Source organism: Carcharhinus amblyrhynchos, chromosome 15, assembly GCF_965287045.1.
Source record: "Carcharhinus amblyrhynchos chromosome 15, sCarAmb.v2.hapA, whole genome shotgun sequence".
NCBI lineage: Eukaryota > Metazoa > Chordata > Chondrichthyes > Carcharhiniformes > Carcharhinidae > Carcharhinus > Carcharhinus amblyrhynchos.
Window position 1 is genome coordinate 12,440,580 of NC_137338.1, and position 17,215 is coordinate 12,457,794.

Here is a 17,215-nt window from a genome sequence, read left to right on the forward strand (position 1 = left end):
AGGATGTTTATCTGGTGTCCTGGCCTTAATAGGAGAACGAATGATCCGATCAAAAACAGAAAATGCTGGAAAATCTCAGCAGGTCGGACAGCACCTGTGAAGAGAGAATAGATCCAACGTTTTGAGCCTGGAAGATCCTTCATCAGAGCAACGTTCACCCTATTCTCTCTCCACAGATGCTGTTAGATCTGCTGAGATTTTCCAGCACTTTTTGTTTCAGATTCCAGCATCCGCAGTATTTTGCTTTCAAATTATCTGATCAGTTGTCTCACTCGTGTTTGTGGGAACTCGATGTGTGCCGGATGCACAGCACCTTTCCCCAAATTGGAATAGCAAAGCACCTTCATCAAGTATCTAACCGGCTGTGAAATATTTTGGGACATCCAAAAGATTCAGAAAGGACCTGCACGATTTCACAATACATTGGCACTTACAAAATAGACTAATATGGCCTTTCCCTACTCCGCAACGTGATTCCACATCCACAGCAGGTTGACAATGTCTTTAAATGTAGAGGTTATGAGCTGAAACTCCTATCCTTATACATGGCACGTTCTGATTAGCATGCCAAAGTTGATCAAACACTAAAAACCATGGTATATTGCTTACTGGAGCCTATTACGAGTCTATCTGTCCACATTCTATCTGTTTCTCGGTGGAAAATAACGCAAGTCAACAAAATAGCACTTTAAAAAGTAGTGAAATGCTGTGTAACCCAATAAAAAGCATATAAATTTATTTACCTGATCCAATTTATGGCTGAAATACAACAGAGAAGCAGAAAGATGTGGCAGAATATGAGCAGCACGGTGGCACAGTGGTTAGCACTGCTGCCTCACAGTGCCAGGGACCGGGTTCAATTCTGGCCTTGGGTGACTGTGTGGCGTTTGCACGTTCTCCCTGTGTCTGCGTGGGTTTCCGCTGGGTGTTCCAGTTTCCTCCCACACTCCAAAGACGTGCAGGTTAGGTGGACTGGCCATGCTAAATTACGGTAAGAAGTCTGACAACACCAGGTTTTAAGTCCAACTGATATATTTGATAGAATAAAATAAAATCAAATAAACCCACTATCAAATAAATCGGTTGGACTTAAACCTGGTGTTGGTAGACTTCTTACTGTGTTTACCCCAGTCCAACGCTGGCATCTCCACATCATGCTAAATTGCCCCTTGGTGTCCCAAGATGTGTAGGTTGGGGCGATTAGCGAGGTAAATACCTGGGGTTACGGGAAACAGGTCTGTGTGGTATTTCCCTTAGTGTCTGGGGGATTACGTGGGGTGACAAGGATAGAGCTTGGGTGGGGTTATTGTCGATGAGACGAATGGCCTCCTTCTACACTGTAGGGATTCTATGAATGCCTGTGCATGCCATAATTTCGATTGCAAAGACATTGGTTCAGTTCAGTAAGGTTTGGGAAACAGACTCTGGTTAATTTGGAGCAAATCCTCCAAGTCCCACTTAGCCCTTAACAGACAGACAGGGGCACAGTGAAGTGGGACTGAACATGTGGGCTAGCCGGTGAGGTTCAAATGCATCTTTTACCAGCAAGTAAAAGGCAGATCTTTGAAAGAGCCATAGTGCAGAGAACCACAAGTTAATGGTCTGGGAAACAGTCACCATGGGAATTCTCGCACTTTCCCAGTACACCGGCTCAATATTCTTGACAAAACAATTGCTTAGGCTACTGACCATTAATTCATGCACATTAAACGTCTCAAATAGATGTGTCCATTACGAAGAAGTAATTTTGACAAAATTAGTTTCAGCATATAGACAACTGATGCACACACACGCACGCACATCTGTGGAGCTCTGTCTTGGTTACTATGTAGCAATCCCCATTTTCAAAGTTACTTAAAATGATAAGAGAAAAATGACTCATTCCAATCACAATGATGGATTAGAGAAAGCAAACACACAAAACGGGCGGGAAAAATTACCTCAACAATCAGGGAAAAGAGGGAACGAAACGGTTATCATTCCCTTCCAACGAGATAACACTGATCAAATGGGCAACAAGGTCGTTATGTGACTCATTCAAATTCAAAAGCTCAGATAAATGTGCGGCAGCATTTCAAATAATGCAACTTTTAAAACAAAGGAAAACGTTCTGTGCTACTGTCTGCTACAGCCCAAGTAATGAATTTATATAAATGTCATGCCAGCGAATGATCCAAGCCTGTGTGTAATTCCCAACACTTGTTCCATTATTAATTCCCACATCTATAGTAGAAATTGTATGTAATCTCACAGAGCCGTGTGAAAACTAAACACACCAAAACATTACATTTTTGTCATAATTGAACATGGATTTAGAATCATAGAATCCCTACAGTGCAGAAGGAGGCTACTCAGCCCATCAATTCTGCACCCACTCTCTGAAAGAGCATCTCACCCACATCCTATCCCTGAAACCCCATATGTTTAGAATCCTACAGTGCATGATGCCCTTTGGGTCTGCACTCACCACAAACCCATCAAGATCCTATCCCCATAACCCCATGCACTTACCCTGCTCGACCTCCTAACACTTAAGGGGAAAGTTAGCACGGCCAATCCACCTAACCCGCACATCCTTGGACTCTGGGAGGAAACCGCAGCATCTGGAGAAAACCCATGCTGACACAGGGAGAATGTGCAGACTCCGTACAGGCAGTGACCCAAGTTGGGAATTGAACCTGGGTTCCTGGCACTGTGAGGCAGCAGTGCTAAGCACTGTGCCACCCCACTAACTTACACATCTTTGGACAGTAAGGGGCAATTTAGCCTACCACCCTAATCGGCATATCTTTAGACTGTGGAAGGAAACTGGAGCACATCCATGGGGGCTCCACACATACATTCAACCAAGGCCGAAATTGAACCAATGCTAACCACTGTGCCAGCCTTAATTTGAACTTGGTATTTTTCCAAAATGAACCTATTTTATAGGTCATTAAATTTCATACAGTACCAGGATGGCCTTGTGATAGACATTTGGACATTTCATTGAACGACAGGATATGGGGATGGGGTAATAAAGTGGAGTTAAGGCAGAAGACCAGGTACGATCTTAATGAACCAACAGCAGGGTTGGGGCTGCCATACGGCATACTTGTGCTCCTCTATGTTCACGCCTGTCCGTTTAACAGAAAATCGTTCCTGGGATGCGAATGGCAGTGGCTATTATTTATTGTCCATCCTTAATTGCCCTCGGGAAGGTGGTGAACTGCAGGTATACCCACAGTGCTGTTAGGGAAGGAGTTCCAGGATTTTGACCCAGCGCCAGTGAGGGAACAGCGATATACTTCCAATTCAGGATGGTGTGCTACTTGGATGGGTACTTGCAGGTGGTGGCGTTTCCATCAGTTGGCTGTCTTTGTTTATTTTTGGGTGGTAAAGGTCACAGATTTTGGAAGGTGCTGTCAACGGAGCCTTGGCATGTTTGAAGTGTCATCCCTGGCTCAGCAATCACCCTCTCTGACTCAAAAATGCACATTCGAGCCTCACTCCAGGGGACTCAGCACGTCATCTAGGCTGACGCTGCAGTACAGCACTGAAGGAACCCCACTTTGTTGAAAGCGTCACCTTCACAAAGTTGCGTTAAACCAGACGAACAAAGAGCAAAGAAAATTACAGCACAGGAACAGGCCCTCCAAGTCTGCATCGACCATGCTGCCCGACTGAGCTAAAACCCCCTAACCCTTCCAGGGACCATACCCCTCTATTCCCATCCTATTCATGTATTTGTCCAGATGACCCTTAAAAGTCACAATTGTATCTGCTTCCACTTCCTCCCCCAGCATCGATTTCCAGGCACCCACTACCCTCTGTGTAAAAAAACTTGACCCCGTACATTTCCTTTAAACCTTGCACCTCGTGCCTTAAACCAATGCCCTCTGGTAACTGACTCTTCCACCCTGGGAAAAGGATTCTGACAATCCACTCTGTCCATGCCCCTCAATCTTGTAGACTTTTATTAGATGGCCCCTCAACTTCCATCGTTCCAGTGAGAACAAACCAAGTTTCTTACAGACAACATGGATGAATATAAAACAATTCTATGGCATGTTTTAAAGAGCAGTCAAGTTCTACCAGTGTCCTGGCCAACATTTCCTCTTGAACACCATCCCTAGATTAACTGGGGTCACGGGAACTTGCCGGGTACACAATGGCTTTTGTCTTTCCCTACATGCCAACAGCTTCACTTTTGAAATTGGTCATGAGGTGCTTTGGGGGTATCCGGAGACTACAAGAGGTGGAGATAATTGCGAGTTTGTTTCAGCCTCACCCCACCATTAACTTTTCCAGCCTCAGGACACTTTGGGCCACGGCCCCTCAATGTGACTTGTGCAAAAATAGAAACATTTTCCACAATGAAGACTTTCAATCAGCACAATATACTTCTCGATCAAGATTTCTGACTTCACTAACTGCTAACAATTTATCCTGTAACGGAAGCAAAGTACTGCAGATTCTGGAAACTGGAAATAAGAAACACAAAGCTCTGGGCTCTGACACAGGGTCATCAAGACTCAAAACATCGGCTCTATTCTCTCCCCACAGATGCTGTCAGACCTGCTTTTCCATTTCAGATTCCAGCATCCGCAGTATTCACTTAAGTGCTGGATATGCTCAACAGGTCTGGCAGCATCTGTGGGGGAAACAAGCAGAGCCCAATACTGAATCTTTTCAGTGCAGAAGGTGGCCATTCGACCCATCGAGTCTGCACCGACAACAATCCCACAATTCCCATCTCCATATACTTAGTATCTAACCAAAACACTCCGGGACACTAAGGGGCAATTTGGCACAGCCAATCAACCTAGTCTGCACATCATTTGGACTGTGAGGGGAAACTGCAGCACGCGGAGGAAACCCACACAGACACGGGGAGAATGTGCAAACTCCACACAGACAGTGACCCAAGTGGGAATCGAACCCAGATCCCTGGTGCTGTGAAGCAGCAGTGCTAACCGCTGTGCCGCCTATATGGCTCTTTAAGAAGTCACTTCAACTCAAAACATTAATTCTGTGTTTACTACAATGTTTCTGCAGCTCTCAAGTTCCTTCCCTGCCCCACACAGCGCTCTGCTGATGTCCGAGTACTCACAATTCTGGTTTAAAGTAGGCCTTCACATTATCAGATGGCGAACCGGCTACTGCAAAGTTACTGCTCCCCGTATCAACCAGTATATTCATCTGTAAGTGAAGGAGACATAACAAGCCATTACAAAACAATGTATACATTCGTTAAAAAAAAGTGGGAAGAGAGAAAGCAAGTTCACTGACTTCTGGAGAGGCCAGAAGATTGGAGGAAAATAAGATACAGCTTTTTAGGTTTACTAGGCTGATGCCGGAGTTGAGGGGGTTGAGCTATGAGGAGAGGCTGAATAAATTAGGCTTGTACTCGTTAGAGTTTAGAAGAATGAGGGGAGATCTCATTGAGACGTATAAGATGATGAATGGGATGGATAGGATAGAGGTGGAGAGGCTCTTCCCGCTCAGAAAGGACAGTAGGACTAGGGGGCACAGCCTCAGGATAAAGGGGAGGCGGTTTAGAACGGAGTTGAGGAGGAACTTCTTCACTCAAAGGGTGGTGAATCTCTGGAATTCTCTGCCCGTTGAAGTGGTGGAAGCTGCCTCGCTAAATATTTTTAAGACGCGGGTTGATGGGTTTTTGATAAGAGAGGGGATTAAGGGTTATGGGGAGAGGGCGGGAATGTGGAACTGAGCCACGACAGATCAGCCATGATCTTATTGAACGGCGGGGCAGGCTCGAAGGGCCAGATGGCCTACTCCTGCTCCTATTTCTTATGTTCTTAAAAAAAAAATCACACCAGTGAGGACAGGGGAAGGATTTAAACCCTCATGGGCCAAATACAAGCAGGAAGAAGGGGTTCAATTTCTTAAAAATGGCACTTAAAAATGGCAATGCTAGTACCATCCACCTCTCCTCCGCCCCGTGAACAACTTTATTGCTTTAACCAGGATGACCTCACATTGGACACCACGGTGGTTAGCACGGCTGCCTCACAGCTCCAGGGTTCTGGGTTCGATTCCCGGCTTGGCTAACTGCCTGCCTGTGCTTTGTTTGCATGTTCTTCCAGCGTCTGTGAGAGTTTCCTCTGGATACTCCAGTTTTATCCATAGTTAAAAGACGTGGGTGGCACAGTGGTCAGCACTGCTGCCTCACAGCTCCAGGGACCTGGGTTCAATTCCCGGCTTGGGTCAAAGTCTATGTGGAGTCTGCACGTTCTCGCTGTGTCTGTGTGGGTTTTCCTCTGGATGCCCCGGTTTCCTCCCATAGTCCAAAAATGTGCAGATTAGGTGCATTGGCCATGCTAAATTGCAATTTAGTGTCCGAGGATACGTAGGCTAGAGGGATTCGTGGCATAAATATGTGGGGTTACGGGGATAAGGCCTAGTTGGAATTGTTGGCCGTGCAGACATGATGGGCCAAATGGCCTCCTTCTGCACTGTAGGGATTCAATGATTTCTGTGATAGATCAGGGGGATTAGTGTTAGAAATGGGCGAACATCAACTTTCCACTTTAGGCCTCATTTGCATGTTAATTGTTTAATAGTACACACCAAGATATATATAAAAGGTTACAGGTGGCACAGGGTGTTGGATGTGTACATCTGGAGCTGTTAAAAAAACAAAGAGGGAAAGAAGTCTGCTCCGACCACAATCCCACCCAGGCCCTGTCCTCATAAATTAACCTTTAACCCTAGATAGCCCCCCTGACACTAGGGGACAATTTAGCATGGTCAATCCACCAAAGCCACAGAATAAAGTCCAAAGATGTGCGGGTTTGGTGGATTGGCGTGCTAAATTGCCCCCTAATGTCAGGGGGGACTAGATAAGTGAATGCACGGGGTTATGGGGATAGGACCTGGATGGGATTGTGGTCAATGCAGACTTGACATGCCAAATGTCCTCTTTCTGCACTCTAAGGACTCTACGATTCTACGAATCTGAAGCAGCTGGGCTTGCATCATCTTTTATTACTGGACTACAGCTGGGAGGCTAAACAATTTGTGGGGTAAATGCCTGGGGTTAGAGGATAACGTGCGAGGCGAGACTGAGTAAGATGCCCTGTCGGTGCAGATTCATGGGCCGAATGGCCTCCTTCAGCACGGTAGAGAGACAACCAGCTGGCACTCGAGAAACAGATCGGCAACTCCAATGTTTAAACAAGGCAATAAGCCTCAGATTTCAGCAATTACGCAAATTAAACAGCCACAGGCAACTACTGGGAGGTGAGAACTACCAGATTCAGCAGCTGCCACGTCAGCAGGAATGGCACCGCCATCACTTCTCAGCCCTGTCCAGCTACAAGCTAACCCAGCCTGGCCCACCCTGCCTGCACCCTCCACGAAGAACCATCATGTCTCCCCACCACCCACACCCATCCCATGAAGTCAGCCAGGTGGAGAAATATGGACAGGAGTCACATTCACTGAAGGGGGAAGGAGAGAAGCAGAAGTGAGATGTCGTGGGCGAGGACAAGATGTTTGAAGAATGGATCAGGAGCAAATTAATTCCCCTTTGTGGTGATAAATTCACATTTTGTTTGCTCTCAGTAACTGTTTCACCGGCTGTCCAGACCTCCGTTCTTGGCCACACCCATGCTGCTGTTCAAGGAATGATACAAGCCAAAAGGTCACTCAGCCCATCATCCCCATGGCTCCCTTTTCTCCTCACGTATTCAATTCATTTCAAACGCCTCAAGTTCTTATCTTGCTCTCTCCCCAAATTCAGAACAAAAGAACAAAACAAAACAGCCTGGAAAACAGGCCCTTTGGCCCAACGAACCCACGCCGCCATTTTAACATTATGAGTCTCCCCTCCACCCATGACCCTTGTCTATGCTTATGGCATTCCACATTGAGGGAAGACTAATTTAGGGATAATTTGTTACACCAATCAGCCTGAGAGCACATCTTTGGGGTGTGGGAGGAAACCGGAGCACCCGAAGAAAACCCACGCAAGCACGGGGAGAATGCGCAAACTCCCACAGACACCAGCCCAAATCCATGTATCTGCACAGCAAACAGTGATAGTCACTGAGCTGTTGTGGTGCCCAGCATCTGGTCCAGTTTGAGCACACACTAACGACGTGAAGTACTAGGCTACTCTCGAAACAACTCCTATCAGGAAATAAAGTTTTGGGAAGACTATGCCACAAATTGCCTTTGACCTCCCTAATCCTGCAGTCACCAGCAAGCCTGGCATTTGATAATTTCAGATAAACCTCAAACCACTAAAGGTAGGAACTCAAGACAGATATTGCAGGAGGATGGGCACCCGTGAAATTGTCATCTACACCAGGGCAGCATTTCTCAGACCTGGTTTGATGCTGGCACGCTCACTTTGGAGTCAGTGGGGTGCAGAAGTTTAAATCCCACTCCAGAGACTTAAACAGAGAACCTCGATGGACATTCGCCAATGCAGCATTGTAGGAATGCCGACAGCATCAAGACATGCCATCTTTTGGACAAAGCACTGGGTGGGCACAGTGGTCAGCACTGCTGCCTCACAGCGCCAGGAACTCAGGTTCAATTCTGGCCTCGGGTCACTGTGTGGAGTTTGCACGTTCTCCCTATGTCTGCGTGGGTTTCTTCCGGATGCTCCGGTTTCCTCCCACAGTCCAAAGGTGTGCATGTTTAGAAAAAAGTTTCGGGCCGGAGGAAAACGTCAGAGAATCATAGAATCCCTACAGTGCAGAAGGAGGCCACTTGGCCCATCAAGTCTACACTGATAACAATCTCACTTAGGTCCTATCCCTGTAATCCCATTTAGTTATCCTGCTAATCCCCCAACATTAACGGGCAATTTTGGCATAGCCAAACAACCCAACCTGCACATCTTTGGACTGTGGGAGGAAACCAGAGCACCCGGAGGAAAACGATGCAGACGCGGGGAGAACGTGCAGACTCTACTCAGTGACCTGAGGCCAGAATTGAACCGGAGTTCCTGGCACTGAGAGACAGCAGTGCTAACCACCGTGCCACCCACAGAAAGATTGCTGGCCAATACGGGGCCTTTGAATGGAACACAGGGTTCCTGGCTAGTGGACTGAAATCTAACTTGCGATCGACTAGTCTTCAGAATTATAGTACTTCATCAATTAGACCGGATTCCACAAGGACCTCCAGTGCGGAACAATCAGACACACAGCCTGTCAGATAACATATGGAGGAGTTGCAGACTAGCCGCTTGTTTGCAAAATACTGCTATTCTTTTTATTCCTGGAATTACTTTTGCCAGCAGCTTTGGCTTAACGCTGCGCAGAAATAATTCCATCAGTAGGCGGTAAGAACAAGAGATGGGTCTGTGAAGCGCACTGTTATAATCCCAGTCACATGGGGAAAACACCCACAGTCAGCACTCCGGGTCACATCGAACCACGTGAGGTACACTGGAGCCCTGAAGTCTAGCTTTCACGCAGAGGAAGAAGGTGCATTTCAGCTGGAGTTGCAGGCTGGAAATCTTAATTCAGGCACGTGTGCCAAGGGATTCAGATAACTTACAATGCCGATCATGCTACGCTGTAACCAAGTTTCCGCCTTGTTGCTCATAGAGAATCAGAGGTTGCTGGATCACTTTTTAATGATAGCGTGCACATAATTAGGCAGTGGAACCATTTAGAACCATAGAACACTACAGCACAGAAACAGGCCTTTTGGCCCTTCTTGTCTGTGCCAAACCATTTTTCTGCCTAGTCCCACTGACCCGCACCTGGACCATATCTCTCCACACCCCTCTCATCCATGTACCTGTCCAAGTTTTTACATTATTGCCTGTTTTTATACTTAATGCTTATTTAATGCAACATTTTGAATTCCTTCATAGCTCTCAATGCTGCCAAAGTGGCTCACAAGCGTCACTTTTGATGGGATTTATTATTGTCACATGTATTGGGATACAGTGAAAAGTACTGTTTCTTGCACACTTTACAGACAAAGCATACCCTTCATAGCGTACATGGGGGGGAAGGAAAAGAGAGAGTGCAGAATGTAGTGTTACAGTCATAGCTAGGGTGTAGAGAAAGATCAACTTAATACGAGGTAGGTCCATTCAAAAATTAGACGGCAGCAGGGAAGAAGCTGTTCCTGAGTCGGGTTGGCAGGTAACCTCAGACTTTTTTATCTTTTCTCCCCACGGAAGAGAGTATGTCCAGAGTACGTGGGGTCATTGATTATGCGTATGCAAGGAGGGTTTAAGTTAGCAAAACGTGGATTTTAACTAAAGTCAGAATGCAGATGAAGGCACAGAAAGATTTAAAAGGAAAATGAATTTCAGGCTTAGAATGGGTTGGTGGAATCTCTGATGGATCTATGTTAACTTTATCTCTTTGGATTGAAATCAGGGACTACCCTAACCAGCTTTCAACAGACTGCCACGTCTCAAAATCACATACTGTTCATCATTGCCTTAAATCTTTGCTCTAGGTCTTCAACAATAAATACGATCTATTTGCAATCTGATTATGTTTTGAGCACTTTCTTTCCTCAATGCAATTGTATGAAATGTCTTGAAGGGGTATTTTGACATGAAAAGTGGCTAGATAAACGCAAGCCTGTCTGGGTTATATTTGAAGGCCAATTTTACTTTGCTTTTCTCTGGCAATGGTGTGATACTGGTATACTTTCTTCAAATACTCAATGCAAGCATCATAGAATCCTACAGTGCAGAGGGAGGTCATTCAGCCCATCAAGTCTATACCAACAATTACCCCACCCAGGCTCTATCCCCATAACTCTACTTATTTACCCTATAACCCCCTGACAATAAGGGGCAATTTAGCATTGCTAATCAACCTAACCTGCATATCTTTGGAGTGTGGAAGGAAACTAGAGCACCCGGAGGAAACCCATGCAGACACAGAGAGAATGTGCAAATTCCACACAGAGAGCAGGAATATTTATCTGCTTGTGTTCATCATCAATTCTAAGTTTGTTTACACTCCCTCCCTCTTTTTGCAGCGTTTGGCAATATAGCTTTCCTTCTTCTTACCAGCATAATGTGTCTGTTAATCAATTGTGGGTCATGTTTGCTTGGTTTTGGTACATATTCCTCTTGCATTTTTAGCACTATGCATTTAAAACATATCCTCCCCAGAATGTCCAACGATATCTACCAGTCTATTTCATTCAGTCATCCCTCACTTTTTGACTCAGCAATTTAAAGCTATAATTCACAGAATCCCAAAGTGTAGAAGGCAGCCATTCGGCCCATCAAGTCTGCACCAGCCGACCACAATCCCACCCAGGGCTTATTCCCTTAACCCCACATATTTACCTTGCTAATCACCCTGACACTAAGGAACAATTTAGCATAGCCAATCAGCCTAACCCACTCATCTTTGGATTGAGAGGGGAAACCGGTGCACCCGCAGGAAACCCTCACAGACACAGGGAGAACGTGCAGACTCCACACTGACAATGACTCGAGCCGGGAATCGAACCCGGCTCCCTGGCACTGTGAGGCAGCAGTGCTAACCACTGTGCCACCGTGCTGCCCCAAATTCTTCCACTCAAATTTCTCATAAGCTTAAAGTACCCCACCCAAAGCAAAAATATCCCACAGGGGAGTAGGAAAATAAGATCTTTATTGATTGTTCCTACCTTTAGCAATCTATTCAGCACACAAGATAGTAGCCAGAATACAAGTGCAGCCCAAACGGAACAACTTTTGAGCTCAATTTCTCAAATTGGTCCAGTCTGATGGGATTGAAATTTGGCTAATGTTTTAGTGAAAGCCAATTCGAGTTGGGACTGAGGAAAAAAAAATTCTATGCTTCAACACAGTGTACAAAATAATGCTGAAATGTGACTGGCCTATCCTTCCTCACGAGTAGAATGTTACTAATATTAAACAAGGGAGTATCTTAGGATATTTCAAAGTTGCAACTGACATGTCAAACAAAAACATGCTGTTCATTTGCTAATGTAGCAGTTGTTTGTAGTTTAGAATGTCAACTTCATTTTGAAAGTGTGCTACCCATCATAAATGAACATGTGTCCACTTTTATTCAGGAGAACCATTCACATTTTCCATATGGATATCCCACAGGAATGACAGATTTATATTTCATAAGAATCCCTACGGTATGGAATGCAGCCACTCAGCCCATCTAGTCTATACTGACCCTCAGCATTTTACTCAGGCCCACATTCTGCCCTATCCCGCACCCCAAATATTTACTGTACTAATCCCCCTAACCTATATGCCTTGGGACACCAAAGGGACAATTTACCACGACCAATTCATTTACATGGTTCCAAGATGGCGCCAGTGTGAGGGGACTTCTCGCAGGCTGTGTCCAGCATATCCTCTAATTCTATCTTTTACTCTCATTCTACGCTTCTAAAACTTTCTATGACTAACATTATATTCTGTACTCTCTCCTTTCCTTCTCTATGGACATGCTGGGCTTCAACCTGGTGTTGTGAGACTTCTTACTGTGCCCACCCCAGTCCAATGCCAGCATCTCCACATCTGTGGAGATGTGCAAGAAATAATACCATTCACTGTATACTAATACATGTGACAATAATAAATTTAACCAGCACATCTTTAGACTGTGGGAAGAAACCGGGCGCACCCAGAAGAAACCCACACAGACACAGGGAGAACATGCAAACTCCACACACACAGTGACCCGAGGTCAGAATCGAATCCTGGCCCCTGGCACTGTGAGGCAGCAGTGCTAACCACTGTGCCATCCGTGAAAAAGCAGATTACTTATGCACAATCACTTTCACGTGGGACAGAAGAGGGCGGAGGGTGCGGGAAACAGGGGAACATGGAGAGGTCGGCAGAAGCAAGTTAGCACGGTGGGTGGGTCCGATAAAAGAATAGTCAAAAAGATAGTCCTTTGAGAGAAGAGACAAGCTAAATTTCTTGGGCAGGGGAGTGTCTAAGTCTTTATTTTAATTATGGGCTAAACACTGACATGTACGGAGCCTCGGGGCTACTTTAAAACACAAATCAGAACTCTCATCTATTGACCTGCAGCCAACAGATTTTACCCTTTCTAAATTTTAGGCTTATGTAGCATGGTGATGAGCATCTGATTCCTATCACATGAGGAGAGGTTAAGTCGGTTAGGATTATATTCACTGGAGTTCAAAAGAGTGAGAGTGGATCTCATAGAAACTTATAAAATTCTAACAGGGTAGATTCAGAATGAACGTTCCAGATAGTGGAGAAGTACAGAACTAGGGGTCGTAGTTTGAGGATATGGAGTAAACCTTTTAGAACTTCTAGGGGCAGCACAGTGGTTAGCACTGCTGCCTCACAGCACCAGGAACCCAGGTTCAATTCCCAGTGTGGTTCACTGTGTGGACTTTGCACGTCCTCCCCGGGTTTACGTGAGTTTCCTCCCGGTTCCCTTCTACAGTCTAAAGATGTGTAGGTTGGCTGGATTTGCCAGGCTATATTGCCCCTTAGTATCAGGAGGGCTAGCTAGGGTAAATGCATGGGGTTACGGGGATAGGGCCTTGGTGGGATTGCAAATGGCCTCCTGCTGCACTGTACAATTCTATGAGTTTAACTGAGGTGAGCAGAAATTTCTTTACCCAGAGTGTTGAATGTATAGAATTCACTACCATACAGAGTGTAGTTGAGACCAAAACATTGTCTGATTTCAAGAAGAAATTAGATATCGTTCTTGGGGCTAAAGGGATCAAGGGATATGGGGTGGGGGGGGGGGTGTGTGTGAAGAGAAGAGATGAGACGGTTATCAGGATATTGAATTTGATGATCAGCCATGATCAAAATGAATGATGGAGCAAGCTCGAAGGGCCGAATGGCCTACTCCTGCTCCTAGTTTCAATATGAGGACATCTCTGAATCCCATTGAGTTACAGGATTGGCACACTGTGAAAGAGCTCAAATTTAAGAGGCTGTTCAGTTCTTTGCCAACCTCCCAGACCCACACAAATCTAAACAGAATGAACCAGGAAATTGAAAACAAAAGTACAAGGCTGGATTGGATTGTACTGCTGGATAGACACGTTTCAGCATGGTCTTGTTGTGCTCAGAAAAGCTGCTGGAAACGTGAGCAGCTAATGGCAACCAGGAGCATGTGGAACCATTGTACCAAACAGCTCAACCCCTTAAACCAGGGAGATTAATAGTAATCGATAAACAGAGGTAGGGCTGAAAGGAGGAGAAATTAGACTGGATGAGTTCAACGTGAAATTGGGGAAGGACAGAGTATCATAGGATATCTTGGATGGCACAGCAGTAAGCACTGCTATCTCAGTGCCAGGGACCCAGGTTCAATTCTGGCCTTGGGTAACTGAGTGGAATTTGCACATTCTCCGAGTCTGCATGGGTTTCTCCCAGGTGCTCAGGTTTCCTCCAAAAGATATACGGGTTAGGTTGATTGGCCACACTAAAATTGCCCCCATCAACCTAACCTGCACACCTTTAGACTATGTTTGGTTATTGCTCTGTATATTTAATTGTTCATCAGTCTGTCATGTCCACAAACTTGATTTACTTTTCCTTTCTCTTTGCCCAATCTTTTACTCTTGGAAACCACAGAGTCCCTACAATGCAGAAGGAGGCCATTCAGCCCATCAAGGCTGCACCAACAATAATCCCACCCAGGCCCGATCACTGTGGCCCCAAATATTTACCCTGCCTCTGACACTAAGGGGCAATTTAGCATGGCCATAGTGTCAGAGGCAGGGTAATTATTTGGGGCCACGGCGATAGGGCTGGGTGGGATTATTGTTGGTGCAGCCTCGATGGGCTGAATGGCCTCCTTCTGCATTGTAGGGACTCTATGGATTATAAGAGTAAAAGATTGGGCAAAGAGAAAGGAAGAGAAAGGAAAAGTAAATCAAGTTTGTGGACAAGACAGGCTGATGAACAATTAAAGATACAGAATGACCAAACATAGTCCAAAGATGTGTGGGTTAGGTTGATTGGCTATGCTAAAATTGCCCCTTAGTGTCCTGGGATGCACAGGTTAGAGGGATTAGTGGATAAATGTACAGGGGTATGGGGGTGGGGCCTGGATGGGACTGTGGTCAGTGCAGACTCGATGGGCCGAAGGGCTTCATTCTGCACTGTAGGGTTTCTGTGATTCTATGATAGCTGAGGCCAGTTTAACGGAAAATTGTGTGAAAAAGCAGTAGCATAAAAACTAATGGGGGGGGGTGGAGGGGAAGAGGGAGTGATTCTGGTGCAGTCACATCAGGAGACAGGAGGCCATTCAGCCCAACACTTCTACGATTCTGAGCAAAAACGCCAACCTGTGGCAATTTACATGGGGAGGGGGGGTGGGGAGGGGGAGGTTGGTGGATTCACCAACCTCCTGACTGGTTGGGGTATTCATTTGAATTGGGGATTTAACAGTATCCAATAAATGGAGTGTGTCGGGAGATGGGGGGTGGGGGCAGATGGCCATAAATTGGACATAAGTGTTAAATAGGAGATTTAAAAACATACATTCTGCCCTGGTTTGGGCCACTTTGATCATATTTCTATGGTCACAACTCTATTCCTACAACTTTTGAATGCAAGAGAAACTTTTGCACTCTTATAATGAGATATCACATTTTTTTAAAAAAAATCCCTTAAAACAGGCAACACATTTCTCACCTTCTGGGGGGGCGTCCCGATGAGTATTTCCAGGTAGTATCCTCTGCCGATATCCCCTTTGAGATTGTTGAGCATGTTGAGGAAAGTGACTGATCCGGCAGGCTGGGAAGCCAGAGAGATGCCCCCTGACAGTGCGCTCCGCTTGTCCAACAGCGACTCTCCCGAGCCATTGTAAGAGGAGATCTTCAGAGGCAGCAAGAGGTTCTGGGCTGAGCAAACCCGTGAGACCAAGAAGAACACCAACAATCCCGCAAAGAGCTTCATTTCAGCTCCCCTTTCCAGACCAAAAAAAACACACACCCCAGCGCTGTCCCTGTTCACTCCGCAGAAATCAACCCTCTTGTTATTTCATCTTGATATTCCGGGTTACTAAAATTAACTCATCGCAAACCTCTCTCTTTTCTCCCCCCCCCTCCCCAAAACACTTAGTAAATTAACTTCTTTTCCTATTTAAGAAAGACAAACTATTGAGAAGTTAAAAAAAATGGAAACAAACTGCTTCCGCGCCGAGCTGAAACTTTCGAGGAGGGACAACTTATCCAACATTCCGCAAAGGACTTCCCCAGAACTTCACTGCGAGCGGATGTGACGAGCTGCTAGAATGAGAAACTTTTTTTTGGAGTATTGGACAGACCTCTAGTGGAGAATGTGAAGCCAGGGTTCTTAACTCTCTGTAACTTGTAAAGATCCCCCCCCACCTACCTACCTCGAAAGAGGGAACCGGCAGTGTAAAACTTTGGACCACATGACAATCTATAGCTCCCCATTTCCAATATAACTGTCCGCTTATTGGCAATAGCTGCATTTAAAGTGGGTGAGCACATGGGGAAGAAGTCCCACAACACCAGGTTAAAGTCCAACAGGTTTATTTAGTAACACAAGCCACAAGCTTTCAGAGCGCTGCTCCTTCATCATCAGGTGGGTGGGTGGACAGGGGCCGCGGGTTCTCAAGTAAGGCTTACATTAACACTGCAGTGAAGTTACTGTGGAATTCCCCTAGTCGCCACATTCTGGCACCAGTTCGAGTCAATGCATCTAATCAGCGCGTCTTTCAGAGTGTGGGACGAAATCAGAGCACCCACAGGAAACCCACGTCTAGAACACACAAACGCTGCAAAGACAGCGACCGAACATGGAATTGAACCCAGATCCCTGGCGCTGAGGCAGCAGTGTTAATCACTGTGCCACCATGCCACCCTTTCTGACCAATCTTTTTGACCAACCAAATGAACTAAATCAAATTAACGAGGGGGTAAATGAAACTGGGCATCTCTCTAAAGGAGGGAAACCACCTGAAAAAAAAGACAAAGTAGAAGGGAAATTTGAAACATCAAATTAAAATGTGATTAAAGGGATGTATAATAAAACCCTGCAATGGCTAGCTGGCATGGAAGGCATCAACTGTGACACTGGATGCTCCCTTTCCAGGGACACCTGGCCACGAATATAGTCAAGGTGGAGGGGCAGACAGTTGGGTTGGACAACCCCCTCGGTTGCCTGCTGCCTGGACCTGTTTGATGTGGAGATACCGGTGTAGGCCCAAGAGCAGGTTCACGAGTAGACCCACCCCCCCGCACCAGGCTCCCGTAGATCAGGAGCGTGGGA

General features: G+C 45.9%; 1 protein-coding gene across 1 annotated transcript in view; it reads right to left on the minus strand.

The window, feature by feature from the left end:
• bace2 (beta-secretase 2) overlaps positions 1-16,178 on the minus strand; it is a 69,587-nt gene extending 53,409 nt beyond the window's left edge. Inside the window, exons 1-2 of the mRNA XM_080203418.1 lie at positions 15,611-16,178; positions 5,093-5,181 (exon numbers count right to left, since the gene is read on the minus strand). Of these exons, the coding sequence (XP_080059544.1) occupies positions 5,093-5,181; positions 15,611-15,874 (353 nt within the window). The 5' untranslated portion in view covers positions 15,875-16,178. The remainder of the gene's footprint in view (positions 1-5,092; positions 5,182-15,610) is intronic.
• Between the last annotated feature and the right edge of the window lie 1,037 nt (positions 16,179-17,215).